Raw genomic sequence first — 21,157 nt, forward strand, 5'->3', positions numbered from 1 at the left:
CTTCATATCCAGAGGTCATCTTTGGGAAATAGACGTATGAGTGCTGCCAGCATTGCTGCAGAGGTTGAAGGGATGGGGGGTCAGCTTGTCAGTGCTCAGACCATATGCTGCACACTGCATCCAATTTGTCTGCATGGCTGTCGTCCCAGAAGTAAGGCCTCTTCTAAAGATGATGCACAAGAAAGCCCACAAACAGTTTGCTGAAGACAAGCAGACTAAGAACATGGATTACTGGAACCAAATCATATGATCTGATGATACCAAGATAAACTTATTTGGTTCAGATGGTATCAAGCGTGTGTGGCGGCAACCAGGTGAGGAGTAAAAAGACAAGTGTGTCTTTCCTACAGTCAAGCATTGTGGTGGGAGTGTCATGGTCTGGGGCTGCATAAGTGCTGCCGGCACTGGGGGGTTACAGTTCATTGAGGGAACCATGAATGCTAATATGTATATGAAGCAGAGAATGATCCCCTCCCTTCGGAGACTGCGGCACATGGCAGTAATCCAACATGATAACGACCCCAAACACACCTCCAAGACAACCCCTGCCTTGCTAATGAAGCTGAGGGTAAAGGTGGTGGACTGGCAAAGCATGCCTCCAGACCTAAACCCTATTGAGCATCTGTGGGGCATCCTCAAATGGAAGCTGGAGGAGCGCAAGGTCTCTAACATCCACCAGCTCCGTGATGTCATCATGGAGGAGCGGAAGAGGACTCCATTGGCAACCTGTGAAGCTCTGGTGAACTCCATGCCCAAGAGGGTTAAGGCAGTGCTGGAAAGTAATGGTGGCCACACAAAATATTGACAATTTGGGCCCAATTTGGACATATTCTATTAGGGGGGGTACTCACTTTTGTTACCAGTGGTTTACACATTAATGGCTGTGTGTTGAGTTATTTTGAGGGGACAGCAAATTTGCACTGTTATACAATCTGTACACTCACTACTTTACATTGTAGCAAAGTGCCATTTCTTCAGTGTTGTCACATGAAAAGATATAGTAAAATATTTACAAAAATGTGAGGGGTGTACTCACTTTTGTGAGATACTGTATATTCGATGACAAATACCAAAGAAAGAGACATGGGTCACTGGTCCTGGTACGAATGTTAAAGGAAAATATCCTTGTTTGATAGTTTCCCTCATAGTTTTCCTTAAAAAATAATCAATGGGTTATGTCAAACTTCCATTAATGACATATTATTCACATCTAGGCAAAATTGCCTGGCATATCATACATCTTGAAGTACGTGTAGGTGGAATAACAATTTACTTGGTTCCAAGGTGGTTCTTTAGTTGTTTTGTTAGTTTGGTACTACAGTCTTAGGGTCCTTTCCAATGGGCTTTCTGCCCAGCGGACATTTTGCTCATCGGGAGATCGATTTGTTGATACCCGCTGAGCAGGCTAATGACAGGTCTGTCTCCGCTCACTATGCAGAGACGGACCTGTCAGATCCCATCTTTCCTCTATGGGAGATCGGATAAAAACGGACCGGCTGTCCATTTTCATCCGATCCTATCTGATCCGATCCTCCAAACGGATAGAAAATAGGGTTTCTATCCATCTGGATTTTACAGACAGGATCAGATCAAATAGCAGCGGGTGTCAGCGGACCTGATTGGCAGGCAGACCTGATAGGAAAGCCCGTGTGAAAGGGGCTTTAAGGGCTACTTTATAATACATCTGCCTTTGTGCCCCTGCGTGGGTTCAATGCCTGTGACTGGAAGACTGTTGTTGTATTGTCTATATGGTTGTACTGTATTAAAACCTAATAAAAAGAGTTTATAGAAAAAAAAAAACAATTTACTTGGTTAACCGACCCATTTTCACATTCAAAGGATTTTGTTCACACTCACTGCAAAGGTGACACAACTGCGTAAAGCAATATAAAAACTGACTTACTCTTCAAAAAAAATGTACAGCACATCACTGCCTTTGATAAATTATCCTTACTCAGTGTCAAGAAAAAAAAAATAAAACCAGTCATGAGAAACAAAATGAAAATCTTACCACATTTTAGGGTCTACCGACTAATAGTCCTTCCTGCCCTTTTGAGAGCGCCTTAGCAGATTGCTGCTTTGGTACCATATGTAATACTTCTATTTTCAGTTCGCGCTGTACAAAAGAAACTGATTCAAAGGGCTGAGGAATAACACAGAATGAATTGAGATGGAAAAGGCCCAAGATGTTCCCTGAGTACAAATGAGCATCTGTGCACGAAAAAAAGAAAATAACTGCAAAGATTTTTTTTTTCTTTTATTTTCCAGGAAGTTTCATGATGAGAAAAATGATACAGATAAAGCTTGAGCAGAGATGCTGGTAAAGAATGTCCTGTCTGAACCGTTGTAGTGTTAGCCTGGGGACATTTTTAATTAGGATGAGATTGCAGTTCTTTTTTCAGGCAACTCCAGACGACATGCTGACTTTGAAAGCACAGGCCGTGCCGGTGCAGGTCTTCGCAAAGGTTGGGGGGGGGGGGGGGGGGTGCCAGTTTACTTGAAAAATTGCTAGAATATTCAAAAGCAGAAGCATAGCGCAGCTTGGCAATTACAAAACATAATGCTGGGGCAAAGGAACTGTGGCTGCAAATCACCAAAAAAATTGAATACACAACACTCTTGTTAGATATTGTATAATTTAATTCTGGAATGGGAATTGTACACACTCAAAGAATAGTTTCTTAAGGACTGAGCCTGATGAATTACCCAGTCTAAGCATAATTAGGCAAAACGCAAATAGATACACACTTAGAAAAATGCGTAGGAGGATAAAGGAAACTGTTCATCCACAAAACTGTAACACATAAAAAGGAAGCTAACAGCTGAGCTTAGTAAACATGATTTATTAACAAACATTTTGTACTAACGTTAATGCAACATTGTTTAGTGTAAATTGGGATAATTAGGGTGGATTGGTGAGTCCATATGTCATTTAAGAAGGGCCAGTCTGCCTAAAAATGTTATATTAACCAGTTCTGGACCGGAAGGATTTGCCCCCTTAATGACCAGGCCATTTTTTGTGATTCGCCACTGCTTTACCTTAACGGAAAATTGCGCGGTCGTGCGACACTGTACCTAAACAAAATTGATGTCCTTTTTTCCCACAAATAGAGCTTTCTTTTGGTGGTATTTGATCACCTCATCGATTTTTATTTTTAAACAAAAAAAGAGAAACAATTCTCAAAAGAAACTATATTTTTCACATTCTGCTATATAACATTACCCAAGAAAAATCGCAACAAGCGTATTTTGATTAGTTTGCACTAGGGATCGACAAGCAAGGCTGATATATCAAGGGCCGATGTGCATTTCCCCGATATATCGGAATCGGCCCCGGCGGTTACCAATATTGCCGATATTGTTGTGACGTCATCGCGTCCGCGCACTGGGACAGCTTCTGCCTTCTTAGGCTGCCTCCCTCAGCCTCGTCTGGAGTTCTGGAGTTGGGACAGTGAGTGTACACTACAGTCACAGTCAGGGCTGCTGTTAGAAATTCCGGGGCCCCATACAGACTACCTGGCAGCCCCCCCCCCCCCCAAGTAAATATTAAAGATATATTTAGCTAAAATTACAACAAAATCACTATTAGCAGACACAAATACAACATAACTCACATAATTCCTGCTAAATCTAAAATAAAAAAAACTATTTTATTAAATAAAAATAAAGATGAAATGAACAAAATATACAGGCTGGGCAGTTGGAGCTCAGGGATCAAAGAGACAAAGGGAGAGAAATAAAGTTACAGATAAACTCAGGAGCAGAGCTAACATTAGAGCCATTGCTGGCAGGGGGGCCCACACAGGGAGGGGGCTTACTGAGGGACAGCTGTCTCTTTCTCAGCAGATAAAAGCTGATAGCAGGGAGAGGGACAGAGATCAGATTCAGGTGCTAGGGGAAGATTTCTGTTGTCCATCACTAATCCCCCTCTCTGTGTGGGCCCCCCTGTGTGCTCGGGCCCCCTACAAGAGGGCTGGTGGTCCCCCCTATCAGTGGCCCTGGTCACAGTGCACAGTGTGTTTAATACAGCCACCGCGGCCACATACTGAAGTCTGGACTGGAGTCGGGACAGTGAGTGATTCTCATACAGTACAGTCACAGTGCACAGTGTGTTTAACACTGCCACCGCAGCCACATACATACACCCACCCACAGCTGCCCGGTGCCAGCCAGCCAGCCATCCACACACCCACACACCCACAGGCCTGTACCAGACAGCCAGCCACAGGCCCTGCCTGTACCAGCTAGCCAGCCACAGGCCCTGGGCCTGTACCAGCCAGCCAGCCACCCACCCACCACACAGGGTGCCAGCCAGTCACCCACCAAAGGATGCCAGCCACCCACCACAGGGTGCCATCCAGCCAGCCATCCACCACAGGGTGCCATCCAGCCAGCCATCCACCACAGGGTGCCAGATAGCCACCAAAGGGTGCCAGCCAGCCAGCCAGCCACCACAAGGTGCCAGCCAGCCACCACAGGGTGCCAGCCAGCAAGCCAGCCACCCACCCACCAAAGGGTGCCAGCCAGCCACCCACCACAGGGTGCCAGTCAGCCAGCCACCCACCAAAGGGTGCCAGCCAGCCACCCACAAAAGGGTGCCAGTCAGCCAGCCATCCAGCACAGGGTGCCAGCCAGCCAGCCACCTACCAAAGGGTGCAAGTCAGCCAGCCACCCACCACAGGGTGCCAGTCAGCCAGCCAGCCACCTACCCACCCACCAAAGGGTGCCAGCCAGCCAGCCAGCCACCAAAGGGTGCCAGCCAGCCACCCACCCACCACACAACAGGGTGCCAGCCACCCACCACAGAGTGACAGCCAGCCAGCCACCCACCACAGGGTGTCAGCCAGCCAGCCACCCACCCACCACAGGGTGCCAGCCAGCCACACACCAAAGGGTGCCAGCCAGCCACCCACCAAAGGGTCCCAGCCAGCCACCCACCAAAGGGTCCCAGCCACCCACCACAGGAAGCCAGCCAGCCACCCACCAAAGGGAGCCAGCCAGTCACCCACCAAAGGGTGCCAGCCACTCATTACCACAGTGTACCAGACAGCCAGTTTTTTTAAGCCTATATTCAGTTTCAGCAGTGTATTTCAAATTTTAAAGGAGATGGTTGCAGATAGAAAAATTAAAAGTGTGGTCTGGGACTATTTCTCATCTCCATCTCCAGGAAAAGCAGCAGCAGTGTGCAAAACGTGCACAAACAATGTAAGCATGGGATCAATAACTGCAGAAACCAAAAATACGTCAAATCTTTGGGCCCATCTAAGAGTTCATCATGTTGAATTGTATCATGCAGCACAGAAAAATCAAAATGAATCACAAGGTGAAACATCACTATCCCAGGCAAAAATAACAGATATGTTTCAGAAAAAAACAGGTGGCTAAAATCAGATGGAAGATCCCAACTGCTGGACAGAGTAATCACAGAGATGATGGTCACTGATAACCAGCCATTTACAATGGTGTCTGATTCTGGATTTAAGCGGTTGATGTCCATACTTCAGCCAAGGAGCACACTGAAGTGTGACAAGTATTATCGAACCGAAATGCTGGGAAAGATTCACCAAAAGGTCGTTGAGAAAGTAAAGGCTATGCTGAAACCAGAGAATGCTGGCAACTTACTCTCATTCACGACTGACTGCTGGTCAGGACAAACAGAATCACTAATGAGTCTTATATGCTACTTCATTGACAGCAGATGGACAAGAAGGCATTTGGTGTTGAATACAAAAGTGATGCAAGGATCCCACACTGGGGAGTACATTAGAGAAATGTGCCAGCCAGCAAGCCAGCCAGCCACCCACCAAAGGGTGCCAGCCAGCCAGCCACCCACCCACCACAGGGTGCCAGTCAGCCAGCCACCCACCAAAGGGTGCCAGCCAGCCAGCCAGCCACCCACCACAGGGTGCCAGCCAGCCAGCCACCTACCAAAGGGTACAAGTCAGCCAGCCACCCACCACAGGGTTCCAGTCAGCCAGCCAGCCAGCCACCCACCACAGGGTGCCAGCCAGCCACCCACCAAAGGGTGCCAGCCAGCCACCCACCCACCACACAACAGGGTGCCAGCCACCCACCACAGGGTGACAGCCAGCCAGCCACCCACCCACCACAGGGTGTCAGCCAGCCAGCCACCCACCCACCACAGGGTGCCAGCCAGCCACCCACCAAAGGGTGCCAGCCAGCCACCCACCCACCAAAGGGTCCCAGCCAGCCACCCACCCACCAAAGGGTGCCAGCCACCCACCACAGGAAGCCAGCCAGCCAGCCAGCCACCCACCAAAGGGAGCCAGCCAGCCAGTCACCCACCAAAGGGTGCCAGCCACTCATTACCACAGTGTACCAGACAGCCAGTTTTTTTAAGCCTATATTCAGTTTCAGTAGTGTATTTCAAATTTTAAAGGAGATGGATGCAGATAGAAAAATTAAAAGTGTGGTCTGGGACTATTTCTCATCTCCATCTCCAGGAAAAGCAGCAGCAGTGTGCAAAACGTGCACAAACAATGTAAGCATGGGATCAATAACTGCAGAACCCAAAAATACGTCAAATCTTTGGGCCCATCTAAGAGTTCATCATGTTGAATTTTATCATGCAGCACAGAAAAATCAAAATGAATCACAAAGTGAAACATCACTATCCCAGGCAAAAATAACAGATATGTTTCAGAAAAAAACAGGTGGCTAAAATCAAATGGAAGATCCCAACTGCTGGACAGAGTAATCACAGAGATGATGGTCACTGATAACCAGCCATTTACAATGGTGTCTGATTCTGGATTTAAGCGGTTGATGTCCATACTTCAGCCAAGGAGCACACTGAAGAGTGACAAGTATTATCGAACCGAAATGCTGGGAAAGATTCACCAAAAGGTCGTTGAGAAAGTAAAGGCTATGCTGAAACCAGAGAATGCTGGCAACTTACTCTCATTCACGATTGACTGCTGGTCAGGACAAACAGAATCACTAATGAGTCTTACATGCTACTTCATTGACAGCGGATGGACAAGAAGGCATTTGGTGTTGAATACAAAAGTGATGCAAGGATCCCACACTGGGGAGTACATTCGAGAAATGTTTCTAGGCATGCTAGAAGAATGGGGAATTGCCAAAGACCGAGTGATGCTTGTGCTTCGAGACAGCAGAGCGAACATGGTGAAAGGAATGAGACTTGCTGAAACGTCAGACCTCAGTTGCATGGCACACACCCTCCAACTTGGAAAATAAATGATGGTCTGTCAAACCAGAGAGCTTTTCACTTACATAATTAGCATGCTGAAGAAGTGTGCAGGCCATTTCCATTCAATCCTTGCCAAGCAGCGACTGAGGTGCATTCAGGAAGACCTTGGCATACCCAAAAACAACTTGATTAACGCTGTTCCAACACGATGGAACTCCACACTTCACATACTTCAAAGAATGCTGGAGCAGAAGCGAGCTCTTACCATATATTCAGGAGAATATGGACTTGGAGGATATTCTTGCCCTACTGCTGATCAGTGGGACATTGTAGCCAATGTCATTGAGACCCTCCTCCCTATAGAGGAAGTGACACTAGAGGTGAGTCATTACGACTCATCTGTCATCCCATGTGTGAGAGTGCTGAAGATGCTTCTTCAAGAGAATGAAGGATCCAACACACATGGCACTAAAACATGTAGGGACAGCCTAGCCAAACGTCTTGAGAAGCATGAAGAGAATACAAATGTTGTGCTTGCATGTCTTTTGGATCCTCGATACAAGAACCATCCTTTCTCTTCTGATGATGTATTGGCCAAGGCAAAACAATGGCTGACAGAAGATATTCAACAGGAGGTGCAGGAGGTTCCTGCCAAAAAGAAAAGTCAAGAAGAGCAAGTTTCTAATGTGGAAGAGCAGGATGCTTCAAAAAGAGAAAAATGTCCAAAAAGACAAAGGACAGAAGAGAAACTTCATTGTGGTCGAATAGATGCCATGTTCAGTGTTTTATTGGGGCCTCATGTGGAGGATTCTTCTGAATCTGCAATAATGAGCCTGGATGATGAACTTCATCCCTATTTAAAGGAACCAGTAATTGACAGAAGAAGTGGTGATCCTCTTCAGTGGTGGAAAGAAAATGAGGCAGGCTACAAAAGACTTGCTTCTCATGCTAGAAGATACCTTTCTGCTCCTCCTTCCTCGGTACCAAGTGAGCGTGTTTTTAGTGAAGTGGCGGCAATTTATGAAAAAAAAAAAAAAGAAGCCGTTTAACTGGTGAACATGCTGAAATGTTATGCTTTCTGCACTATAATATTGTTCTACTAAACTAAGAGTATTGAAAGTGTAGTAGTATAGTACTAGTGTCCACCCCACTCCAATCCATTCCACTGTCTAGCTTTTGCCTAGCTTTTTTCTAGCAGTTTTGCACTGACTGCGCTGCGCTGTAGGCAGTGCAAAACTGCTAGAAAAAAAGCTAGACAGTGGATTGGTGTCAGTGGACAACTGCTGCAGTAGTGCGCCACTCACTGCTGCAATAATTTTAAATCACTACTGCAGTGCAGTCACTGCAATAGTGCAGTAGTTATTTAAAATTATTGCAGTGAGTGAGTGTACTACTGCAGCAGTAGTCCACTGACTCCCCACTGTCTAGCTTTTTTTCTAGCAGTTTTGCACTGACTGCAGTTAGTAATTTAAAATCATTGCAGTGAGTGCACTACTGTAGCAGTAGTCCACTGACTCCTCCAATCCATTGTCTAGCTGTTTGTTGTTGTCTAGCTTTTTTTCTAGCAGTTTAATTTGCACTGAGTGCATTGTTAAAAATGTTAATAAAAAAACATTAACATGTTCAGTAACAGATTTGTGTCAAAAATTGTGTTTATTTTGCAAAACTTTAAATGTTCAAAATATCGGCCCATATCGGCCGATACCGATATGCAATGGGCAAAATATCGGTATCGGCAACGAAAAACCGATATCAGTCGATCACTAGCAAGGATACTGGAGTGGGTTGCAATTTCCTTCTCCAGTGGAGAAGGAACATAAATAGTCCAAAAATTAAAAAAATACATAAGTGTGTGCTAAAAGTCACCAACAGTGTCCATATATCTTCAATGATAAATACCAATTTTCATGCAGTGCTCGTGACAACCACTCCCACAGTGTACATTGAATAAACTTACCAAAAATCAATGCCTCACATTAAAGATGATTGCCATATAATGCTTTAAATTATGAAAATTAACTCCCAGCTTTACCAAGATCTTTCTGCTTTAGGCATTCACATCTCCTTATAGACTCTCCATCCAACACTCGTCTATAAAAAATAAAGGCCCACAATTGTCCCGTAACATAACAACAAATAACTTATTTAAAAAAAAATCACTCACAAAAGTTAAATAAAACATCGCCTTCTATCAAACACTCATCCATCAGTATGCCAGTTTCCCATATCTCAGACAGATTTCCAGCATCTCACCACCTTGTGGCTGTACTAACCATGCACAATGTCACGTCTGGGTTATCATGCTTGCGTCACATCTGATTCAGCATGCGGTAGCGCCCTGACATGTCTTGTCCGTGCAGACTTCCACCATTAATACTAACGCAGGACATAGCCAATCACAAAAAGCTGACAGATGTTCTTACCCTTCCCCATGCTTCATAAAAATCATGCAATCAAACATTTCTCCCAACCAGCAATGGAAATAAATACTACCTAGTGGAAAAAACCAACAGCAGTCTGTGAGAGATTCCAATTCCCCACTCTATTCTGAACAAAAAATATTGGTGGGAAAAAAAAAAAAGAAACCCATTGGATCTCAGTAACCTGTGTAGGAGGTTAATTAATAACGCTTACGCAAATAATTAAAATGCAATACTAAGAAATATAAAAAGATTATCTTACCAGACAAAATTGCTTGAATAATGTGATGACAGAAAACACTACTTAGCAAACATTTAACATCAACTGCCTGAAATTGGCTTTTATCCTAATCAAACAAGAAGTTCAAGTGTTCTTTGTAAGCATTTTATAGTGAACCTCTAAGTGAAATCTCCAAATAGATAAACATAGTAGTATCTCATAATCTGCCCCATCAGTTGTTTCAAGCACACTCTTTCTTTCCCTAAAACATCATTCCTAAGCAGATTAAACAGTATTATGTTGTGCTGATGTGCAAATTCAGACTTTTTTTAAAAGTCAACAGTCTCATCTTTTGCAGGACCCTTCTTTTAACATATGCAGACAGGCTGTCGCAAAAAAGGTAGAGAGATGACTTTGACGTGGCCTCTGTACAAAAGGAGATTGAAAGCACCCAGTGAGGGAATACCCAGGTCTATGGAGATAATATTTGGGCAAACTTTTTATTTACTGCTTCTACATTGGGAAGTTGTTTATACGTGTAAATTGTTCATACTTTGCAGCAGTTTCTGCAAATGTTGGCAAAGGAAGATTAACATTTGTGTTTTAGGCTTGAAACTTTATTCTTTGAAATCAGCACCCTGAACAGCTCCAGCAGATCTGGTGGTCTGCTTCATAAGCAGCAGTGGCATCATTTTATTTCCTTACATAATGAAAATATAATAGTTCATTAATTTATAAAACATATATAATGCAATATATTTACAATTACTGTTGTGGAAATATGCCTAAATTGCTATATTTTTGTCTCTCTATCTTACTTTATTTAGATGCATAACGTAACACTGAAAGATGCATAATCAACCACTGAAATTGTTGGCTGTCATGTCTCATAATGACATAAAAAGCAGAATTATTATTAGGAAAGTGAAAATGCATTTTGGTTTCAAAACCCTGTAATAAAATGTCAACTGATTATAAAAGCAGATATTAATTGAATCTAGATCTTGAAATATATCCACATGAAAATGAGCAGAGTAAAAATAGTGTGTATCTTTCTGCTTTTAAGTTAACTTGTCTTGAGAGATATATGAATGACATGGCCGGACTTGATTTTGCATAGTAAAGCCTATCAGAAAATGGCTCTTCAAAGTATACACTTCAACCTTTTTTTTGTCATAGGTCACAGAAAAACCAATGTATAAGTTTATGGTGTTATAAATGATGGTGGCAAATGAAGGTATGTAGAAATAGCAAACAACTGAAGAACTCAAAGGCTTGCTAAGTGCAAAAAAACGAATGTCCATATCCTTTCATAACAAAACTTGTTTCATACTTTTTTTCCAGAAACCGTTGTCTCTTTTTATTGTTTTTAATGAAGCCTTATTCTTCGCCATTGTTTTCTTCTTATTATTATTGTTTTTTTGGTTCCTGCCATTTATATTATTTACTAGTTTTTTTTTTGTTTTTTTTTATTATGTATATATCAATGAAATAATTATTTATTTCATAGGAACTTATATTCAAAGCATGGTATCAATCTGAAAAACAAAATTGAAATAAAATTTAAAAAAATTGCATGCATAAATTAAAGAACTCGTTTATTTACATTTTTTTAATCTGTTACTTTGATGATAACAAAGTCAGCGTATCCTATTTATTATGTCTTAAATACAGAAATACAAATACATTTTTTTGCCATAATACATACCCATTTCATGCTCATCAATCTTATTCTTCCAAGTACTGTTAAATAATTATTCCTCCTCCTACTCTCTAACCTACCCATATGATGAAGGTGAATGTGATCTACAATCAGAATATGCATGAGATAATTATGTGTCTCACAGGCTTTGTGACTTCAGTCTTAACTTCAAGCATATGATGTTTTGAAAAATGTGTAATTACATTTTGAATTCAGGGAAAATGACCACAAAATAGGCTTTTATTGTATCATGTTTCCATGTAAATGCACATTCTGTTACTGGATGCTTGTTGTTGACTTTTGGACTTTATTAACTGCAAGGGACCCTGTATTTACCTGTGCCCTGATCTTATATAAATATATTATGAAAAGGTTACAATCATAATTATGTACATAGTGCACAAATTGCACCTTACTTGGGATATAATGTTTTTTTATTTTATTCAGAGAAAAAATTGAACTGGAATCTAATCTTCTTTTTTTTCAGTTTTGGCCAGACTGGGAAAGGGTTGGATTCTATGTCATGCATTTATTGCTGTTTGTCACTCATTTTTTTACTCCCATGTGACCGTGTCATCACTTAGCAAATCTTGCAAAAGCAATCAAAGTTATTTCCATTGCTCCCAGAATATATTACATGTTTAACCACTTGCCGACCAGTCATGTTGACTGTACTGCGGCAAAGTGGTTATTTATCGTCCAGCGACGTACACATACGTCGCCGGACTCCTCCCCTTGTGGGCGGCGTGCGCGCGCCGCCGGAGGCTCGCTCCCACTGTATTCAGTCACAGCGGGAGTCGTGCCAGGGGAGGAGCGGTGATGATCACCGCCGCTCTTCCCCGATCGTCGGGTAATCGAGTGTGGAGATCCGCCCGCTTGTGTAAACAAAGCGGGCGGATCTCCTAAGTGACAGACAGGGTCAGATTGCAGGATTCAGCATAGCTGAACCTGCGATCTGTCCCTGTGTCACTCAGTCACCTCCCCCCACACACGTTAGTAAGCACCAGGCATACATTAACCCCTTGATCACCAATAAAAATTAACTCCTTCCCTGCCAGTGTCATTTTTACAGTAACAGTGCATATGTATAGCACTGATTACTGTAGCAATGTCACTGGTACCCCCAAAAGTGTCAAAAATGTCAGTCAAGGTTCTGATCTGTCCTCCGCAATGTCCCAGTCCCACAAAAAAAATCGCAGATCGCCGCCATCACTCGTTAAAAAAAAAAAACACCAAAAATGACAGAAATCTTTCCCTTAGTTAGTAAACGCAATAACTTTTGCGCAAACCAATCAAAATACGCTTATTGCAATTTTTTTTACCAAAAATATGTAGTAGAAAACAAATTGGCCTAAAATGATAACAAATTTTGATTTTTAAATTTTTTTGGGGGGAATTTCATATAAAAAAATGTGAAAATTGTTTCAAAATTTTTTTTCAAAATTGTCGCTCTTTTTTTGTTTATAGCGCAAAAAGTAAAAGTCGCACAGGTGATCAAATACCACCAAAAGAAAGCTCTGTTTGTGGGGAAAAAAGGACATACATTTCATTTGGGTACGTTGTTGCATGACCGCGCAATTGTCAGTTAAATTCGCACAGTGCAGAATCGCAAAAAGTGGCCTGGACGTAAGACAGTGAAATCCTCCGGTGGTAAAGTGGTTAACTCACATTCTTGTTTTATATAACCTCTAATTGTCACTAGACCTTGTGTTTATTTGCATGCACAGAGATGTTCTTGCACACCAAATACAATGCAAATTATTTAATGCCATCTTACTTCTTCTTCTCTCTATGTGTATGTTGATACGCACGGGTAAACAGTACACCTGCCACCTAAAAATGGACACAGATATTCTTACAAAGTTATTTTAACATTAATCTGGAGTGATGAAAATGGAGCAGATTAGAACTCTTCCTCATAGCAATACATTTGTTTTTATTTTTCATTCACTTTGAAAAGTAAAAAAGTATTTGATAGATTGCCATAGGAAACACCACCACTTTCATTCCAAGATCTGTTGCTCAGGTTTTCTTATATTAGCCCCTGTGTGGACAACATTTTTTTAAAACACACATTATTATTTTTTAATTATCTATATAAGTATGCAATCTGCTGTTTTTGTTTAATGGTTAAAAATGCAAAGAAGTTTTATTAAAAAACAGTATGGTGTATGGCAAATAATTCAGAACAATGGAACAGGTTTATTTTAGCTGATATGTAGGGTATGGAATAGGGAGTTGGTGATGTTACATAATTTACAAGTAAATAGCTTGTTTTAACCCTTTGATTGCCATGACATGTAGGATATATCCTTTACAGTCAAAGCAATAAAAGCCCATTGCATCATTAAACACCATCAAAAAGCACCCTCAAATCTCCTGATTTTCACTTAAATTTCAGTCATTCCTTATCATTATCCTTCAAATCGTAATATGGAGGTTGTACAGGGCTATAAGGAGCAAAAAAGGTGTGAGACTTCAGTTGGGCATTAAGGCTCCATTCACACCTGAGCATTGCAATTTACTGGGGTTTTGCAGCTTTTTGCAGGCATTTTTAAAGTGTTTTAGAGGCGTATTACAAGCGTTTTTACAGCTTCAGGCATTTTTGTTTAGCCAACAGAAAACACTAGGAGGAGCAGAGGGAGAGGAAACTAGGGGTGGAGAGCTGCTGTTTGAGTGGAAAACGAGAGACAAAATGCTTGTAAAATGCTCAAGTCAGGCTTTTCTATTGAAGTCTATGGGCCAAAAACCCTTGTAATCTGCCAAAAAGGAGATTTTTGAGCTACAGGCGTTTTGCTTCAGGTGAAAGAATGCTCAGATGTGAACAGGGGCCATTGAAATGAATAGCATTTTTATTGCTGACTGTTTTAGAGCTACAAGCTTTAAGCAGAAAATCGCTCAGGTGTGAACGGGGCCTTAACCACTTCTGGACTAGAAGGATTTGCCCCCTTAATGACCACGCCATTTGTTGCGATTTGGCACTGCGATACTTAACAAAAAACTGCGCGGTCGTGCGACGTTGTACCTAAATAAAATTGATGTCCTTTTTTCCCCTCAAATAGAGATTTATTTTGGTGGTATTTGATCACCTGTGTGATTTTTATTTTTTGCGCTATAAACAAAAAAAGAGCGACAATTCTGAAAAAAAAAAAAAAAAACAATATTTTTCACATTCTGTTATATAACATTCCCAAAAAAAATAAAAAAATAAATTTTTTTTAACATTTTAGGCCAATTTGTCTTCTGCTACATATTTTTGGTAAAAGAAAATCACAATAAGCATTTTTTGATTGGTTTGCACAAAAGTTATCGCATCTACAAACTACGGGAAAGATTTATGTCATTTTTATTGTTTTTTTTTTACTAGTAATGGCGGCGATCTGGGATTTTTAGCAGGACTGCGACATTGCGGCAGACAGATCGGACCCCTAACTGACATTGTTGACACTTTTGGGGGGACCAGTGACATTACTACAGTAATCAGTGCTAAAAATATGCACTGTTACTGTAATAATGACACTGGCAGGGAAGGGGTTAACCTAGTGGGTGATCAAGGGGTTAAATGTGAGGCTAGGGGAGTGATTCTGACTGTATGGGGAAGGGGCTTGTGAAATGATCACAGAGACCTGTGATCCTGTATAGAAGTTGTAAACACAGTTGTAAACACAGCTAACCGTTCTCTCTCAGCGGGGAGCGATTGCGGGTGTCAGGCGGCAATCGGAGCCGCCTGCCCCGTGCATCGGAGTCCCTGCTGCCGAGTGGGGGCGGGAGCACGCTCGCCCCCCTAGCTGCAGGCACGTGACCAACGTATACCTACGTCGGTTTGCACAGGAGGGGCTGCCTGCCGCAGTATAATTGCGGCGGGCGGTCCTTAAGTGGTTAATGTACCAAACAGCATTTGAGCAGCAATAGTGTAATACTTATTGCTGTCTTCTCCGTAATGATTTGTTGCAGAACCTGTTGAGGGGCATGCCATTGCTTCTACCAGTCAGAAGCAGGGACACTGTCGAACGGAGAATGGTGTGTTGGTTTGGCTAAGACTAGTGGATTAGTGATTACATTATCAGCTTTTGTTGATGTGCTTTTGTTCACTCCAATCAAATTTTGCATTCCAAATCAGCTCTACAGGAATGCAAAACCTGCGTGAAGAAGATCAAAAGGAGATCAATTGCAGGTCAAATATACATTTCAATGAAATCTGAATGATCTCAGAAGCATCTAAAATTGCTTTCAAATTAAAGTTGTTGTAAAGCCACTGTATCATAATCATACAATCCCCTCTGTTAGATAACATTATGTGTCCCAGTGTCTGTGCTATATAACAAATATGCCAATTTCTACCTTATTTCAGAGCGCCTCATCATCGCTCACGTGACTCCTCGCCTCTCTCCTCTCCTGGGCTGACAACTACAGCTGGAGGGGCCGAGAACTCCTGCTGATGTCAGCCGAGAGGAGGGGAGGAGAGGAAAAAAGAGACGAGGAGTTACGTGAGCGCCGAAATGCGCTCTACAATAAGGAAGAAATCCGCTATTTTTTTATATAGCACAAACACTGGGACACATAATGTTATCTAACAGAGGAGATTTTATGATTATGATACAGTTCTTTAAGCAGCAGGAAGGGAAGGGGTGGTGAGCAGAGTGGCACTGACACAGCTGACAGGCAGGGAGGTGGGGGGGGGGGGACAGAGAAGAGCTGCAGATGGCAGAGGCATGTAAACTGACCAGGGTGGTTAGTATACAGGGGCTCAACCAGGTATTTTATATGATACAAGGGGCCAAATGACACAGCACAAGCACTGTGCTATATAAACATGCGTTAGAGAACAGGATCTTTTTTTTTTTTTTTTTTTTTTTTAGGGTTGCAAACACTTGATTGTCATTGACACAAGTTCCAAGCCCTAAAAGACCTTGGTGTGCCTTGATCGCCACTAGCTGCATTGGATAACATAAGTAACTACTGAAGCTGGTAATTCTGATGCTAATAAGTCATTGGTGTGCCAAGATCTCCAGCAGCTGCATTGAATAACATGAGTAGCTACTAAAGCTGGTGATTCTACTGCCATGAAATGCCATGTCTTGATCACCACCACTGAATCTGGTGGTCCTGTTGATACAATTTAGTAGTGTGTCATGATCACTAGCAGCTGCGATGGATGCCATAAGTAGCTACTGATTTAGCCGCTACAAGTCACTGGAGTCACATGAACACTAGCAGCTACAATAAAGTGGTTGTAAAGTCACATGTATTAATCACTTTGATTCTCTGTTTTTGCAGCGTTTTCCCATGGCCGACGGTCAATATAGGCTGGTTTTTTTTTTTTTAACTAAAGGCAAATCCACTGTGCACTACAAGTGCACTTAGAAGTGCAGTTGCTGTAGATTTAAGGGGGACATGCAAGGAAAATAAAAAACAGCATTTTTGCTTACACGTGATTGGATGATAGAAATCAGCAGAGCTTCCCCTCATTTCAGATCTTCCCCTCAGATCTACAGCGACTGCAATTCCAAGTGCACTTGTAGTGCACAGTGGATTTGCCTTTAGTAAATAAACCCCTATGTGTACATGAAGCCTCTAACATTTAGACACATTTACACATGTTTAGGCAAATCATACATTTTTTTTTGCTTAAAAGTTCCTCTCCTGAATGCCATGGTGCAGTGCACTGAGCACACTGGCTACCTTTAAGCACTGGGGTCCCTGGTTAAACTATTGGTCAGGACCCTATCTGCATGGAGTTTGCATGCTCTCTCTGTGCTAGCATAGGTTTTCTCTTGATACTCTGATTTCCTCCAAAATACCAAGGGCATGCTGGTAGAATACTTGTTTCCTGTCTAAATGTTTCTGTATATGTATGCATGTGAGATAGAGACCTTATAATGTAAGCTTCTTGATGTATATTATGTAAAGCGCTGGTGCTGTATAAAAAAGCCCCTGGCGACGTCATTTGATGACGAAACGCATAGAGAGGCTTGGAGAAGTGTAAGGTGACTACATGCTGGGACACGGCGGCCATCTTGTGTGTCAGAAAATGACAGACATTTTTACCAAGGGATGCAGATTTTAAACCTTCATAATAAGAGTGTTACTCTTTTGATTCTACAATAAATATGTTTGGAATTTCTACACTGAGGAGTGTCTCTTCTATTTTTATATGAGACCTATGAAGCTATAGTGGAGATGCCTGAGAGAGCCCTAGAGGTGGATTATTACTGCTGGGGATAACACTAGATTACTATCCATGTTGTATTTGACCAAGTGCTGTACCTTGGCCTAGGCCTACAAGGCCCAGGCCTAGGGCGGCACTTTGCAGGGGAGCAGCAAAAAAGCTGCACCCCGCACTGAAAAAAAATCTGCCTCCTCCTGGCTCCTGCACAAAAAAGGTCCCCACCGGCTTGCGCTACACTTTTAGTATAGTGCCAGTCTTATGGGGCAAATTGGACAGGAGGGAAGGGTCCAGGAGGCAAATCAGTCTGGCACCCCCATAAAGCGATCACATTGCTACCTGCCGGTATGTTATTTAAATTAGAAGGTGCATACATTTAGTCAGGCCTAGGGCAGCACAAAACCTAAATACACCACTGATTTGACCCTTGTTGTGAGGGTCCATGTTGGAGGGTAAGAGACAGTGTGATCGTGTGTTGGTGATGGTCTCTTCATGCCTTTGATATATACGTGCACTACTGTATCAATACCTTCTCTGGACGTTTCATATGGACTTTTGTGGTTTTGGACTTTCAATGAGTTTTAGATATTTTATTTTAGCACTGCACCACAACTACCCCTTATGTTTATATTGTTATCCTGCAATATTGCAGCTAAATTTTAGGATATCTTTTTATGTAGCTAGTGCAGCAGATTTGTGTTTATTTAGTAATGGTGCTGTAAAAAACTTGTAATCAATAAACCTTTACTTTCAAAGAAATGATCTACAAATGATCTGACCTTTTGCTAGAACAGTATGAGGTCTTTGTGTAGATTTGCATCCTTCACATGCTCTATATAGTATTAGGTTATGTAGTCATTTCTTGTGTAGTCAATTTCTTCCAACAAAAAAACTGCTGATCATTTAATTTGCTGACAGATCAGTGAAAAAGGTAGATGCCGCACATGTTAATGCCATGAACTCTAAAATGATCCATACTGCACCTGTTCTCCCAGGGGAAGTAGTTATGCCGGCAGCATCCACTTCTCCCATTAAATAACCCCCCCCCCCCCCCCCGCAGTGTCTTTATACATATGCAGTGGTATAAATTCAATGCCTTTTGTGTCTCTTCAGGATGTAGAATTTATAATGTATATTTCAAAGGTATAGATGTAAGCGTGTCTCTTGCTAGACACACACAAAAAAAAAAAAGATAAATCCATGACGTGCAGTAATGCCATTGCTAGAACATTTTATCATACAGTAACCAAAAAGTGTGTTGAGTACTTTTTCCCGTCTAGCTTCCATACAATAAATGAAGTGTTGCTCTTCTCCACATGAAGAGGCATTAGAGGATAAGATGCTGATAGGTCGTACCTGGCAGTCTGGCAGCAGCTTCTAGTTCAGCATAGGGAGAGAGGGAGGGACTGGGAGCTTCAATGCAAGCACAGAAAGACTGAGCACAGCTAACAGCAAGACAGGAGCATCAGCACTGTGTGCTACATCTCAAACCACAAGAAAGTGCAAGCAAGGTACCACTCAGTCCATGAGCACTGTTCAGCAGGGAGCAAGAAAGTGCTCATACCTTGTGAGGGGGACTGGTGGCATGTGAGGAGGACTGTGGCCAGCACAGCTATGGACAGCTTTGACTTTGCTCTTCTGCAAGAATGGGACTTGGATGACCTCTGGTGAGTGCCTGCTATGTCAGTCTGCATGCTTCTTGTGTTATACAGTACAAAAGCTTTGTGAGTGGTTTCTTTTCCGTATTACGCTGCTGGGAGCCTTACTATTCCTTGGCAGAAGAGGAATTAGCAGCCCTAGGGGCTGGCAGATAGACTTCTAGAAATGCCATTGGTGTGGCTGCAAAGAAATGTGCTGTGCAAAGAATGCCTGCAGTTCCTGATGTCAGCCAGCAGAGGACGCTGTGCATATGAAAGCTGGTTTACTACGTCACAATACTATTACTTGTATAGATCTCAGCTATCCTCATCATCCTAAAAGATTTTTTTTAGCTGACAACAGCTTGGTGGAATGTAGGGTTAGATGTAAGGTTAGATAGGCTGTGTGTATGTATGTGTATTTTATGGGCTCATTCACGTGGGCATATGCGTATTTTCTGCACAGAACAGAGGTTCTTGCCGGCAGAGCTAGCGGAAGATCCTGCATAAAGTACGCACCTAAAGTGCACATGTTTAGACATGGTTTGATGTGTTTAGACACTACAGTGCTTAGATGCGTACAATTCTTTTATTAACTTTGCACATACACATATTTATATGTGTTTATATGCAACTGCAAGTGCACATGCATAAAATCTACTTTTTTTGTAGACCGTTAAACATGAAATGTTTCTGGATGCAGCTGTGTATATGGCTCTGTGTTTAGACGTGTACAAAAGTACAGTGCCTTGAAAAAGTATTCATAACCTTTGAAATTTTCCACATTTTGTCATGTTACAACTAAAAACGTAAATGTATTTTATTAAGATTTTATGTGATAGGCCAACACAAAGTGGCACATAATTGTGAAGTGGAAGGAAAATGATAAATGGTTTTCAATAGAGATCGACCGATTATCGGCAAAGCCGATATATCGAGGGCCGATATGCACTTTCTCCGACATATCGGAATCGGCCTTTTGATTTACCGATATTGCCGATATTTCGGAAAAGTGCTTGTACTGGGGTGATGCCTGCAGCTAGAGGCATCACCCCGGTACCGGCGTCCATAGCCGACGGTCGGCTGTCTAGTAATGACAACCGATGCGACTGAGAAGCCATTCGGCTGTCATTCCAAGGAGCGGGAGGGGATGTCCCCCCCTCCCGCCGCCTTCTGTGGCTTGCCCGGGTCTCCTGTCCCACCGGGCAACCCGGGCATCCTACCTTCACCGCCGCGGTCTGACCGGGTCTCCATTTCTTTGAATTCGGCACCGCCGAGTATCCGGAAGTGATGTAATGACATTACATCACTTCCGGGTACTGGCGGCGCTGAATTCAAAAACTTACAGCATTCAAAACTGCCAAACTTGGCCTTTTGAAGGCTTTTAAGTGCAGAGGAGGGGTTTGGGGTATTTTAGACCCCCAGATCCCTCTACCACAGTACCTGTAGACAAATAATTTTTTTAATGTCCGAAAATATCGGCCGATACCCATATCCGATGACCGAAAAATCGGTATCGACGGTAAAAAAAACGATATCCGTCGATCACTAGTTTTCAAAATTTTTTAAAAATAAATATCTGAAAAGTGTGGCGTGTATTGGTATTCAGCCCCCCTGAGTCAATACTTTGTAGAACCACCTTTTGCTGTAATTACAGCTGCAAATCTTTTTCAGTATTTCTCTACCAGCTTTGCACATGTAGAGAGTGAATTTTTTGCCCATTCTTCTTTGCAAAATAGCTCAATCTCTATCAGATTGGATGAGCGTCTGTGAACAGCAATTTTCAAGTCTCACCACAGATTCTCAAATGGATTTAGGTCTGGACTTTAACTGGGCCA

General features: G+C 42.4%; 1 protein-coding gene across 2 annotated transcripts in view; it reads left to right on the forward strand.

The window, feature by feature from the left end:
- The first annotated feature begins 19,124 nt into the window (after positions 1 to 19,124).
- The window catches only part of AFF3 (ALF transcription elongation factor 3), a 538,616-nt gene continuing 536,583 nt past the window's right edge, over positions 19,125 to 21,157 (forward strand). For both annotated transcript variants that reach the window (XM_082245997.1, XM_082245998.1), the window contains exon 1: positions 19,125 to 19,349. In XM_082245997.1, coding sequence (XP_082102123.1) covers positions 19,297 to 19,349 — 53 coding nt within the window. In that variant the 5' untranslated portion in view covers positions 19,125 to 19,296. The remainder of the gene's footprint in view (positions 19,350 to 21,157) is intronic.

This window comes from Pelophylax lessonae, assembly GCF_965119305.1.
Source record: "Pelophylax lessonae genome assembly, chromosome: 2".
In the NCBI taxonomy this organism is placed as follows: domain Eukaryota; kingdom Metazoa; phylum Chordata; class Amphibia; order Anura; family Ranidae; genus Pelophylax; species Pelophylax lessonae.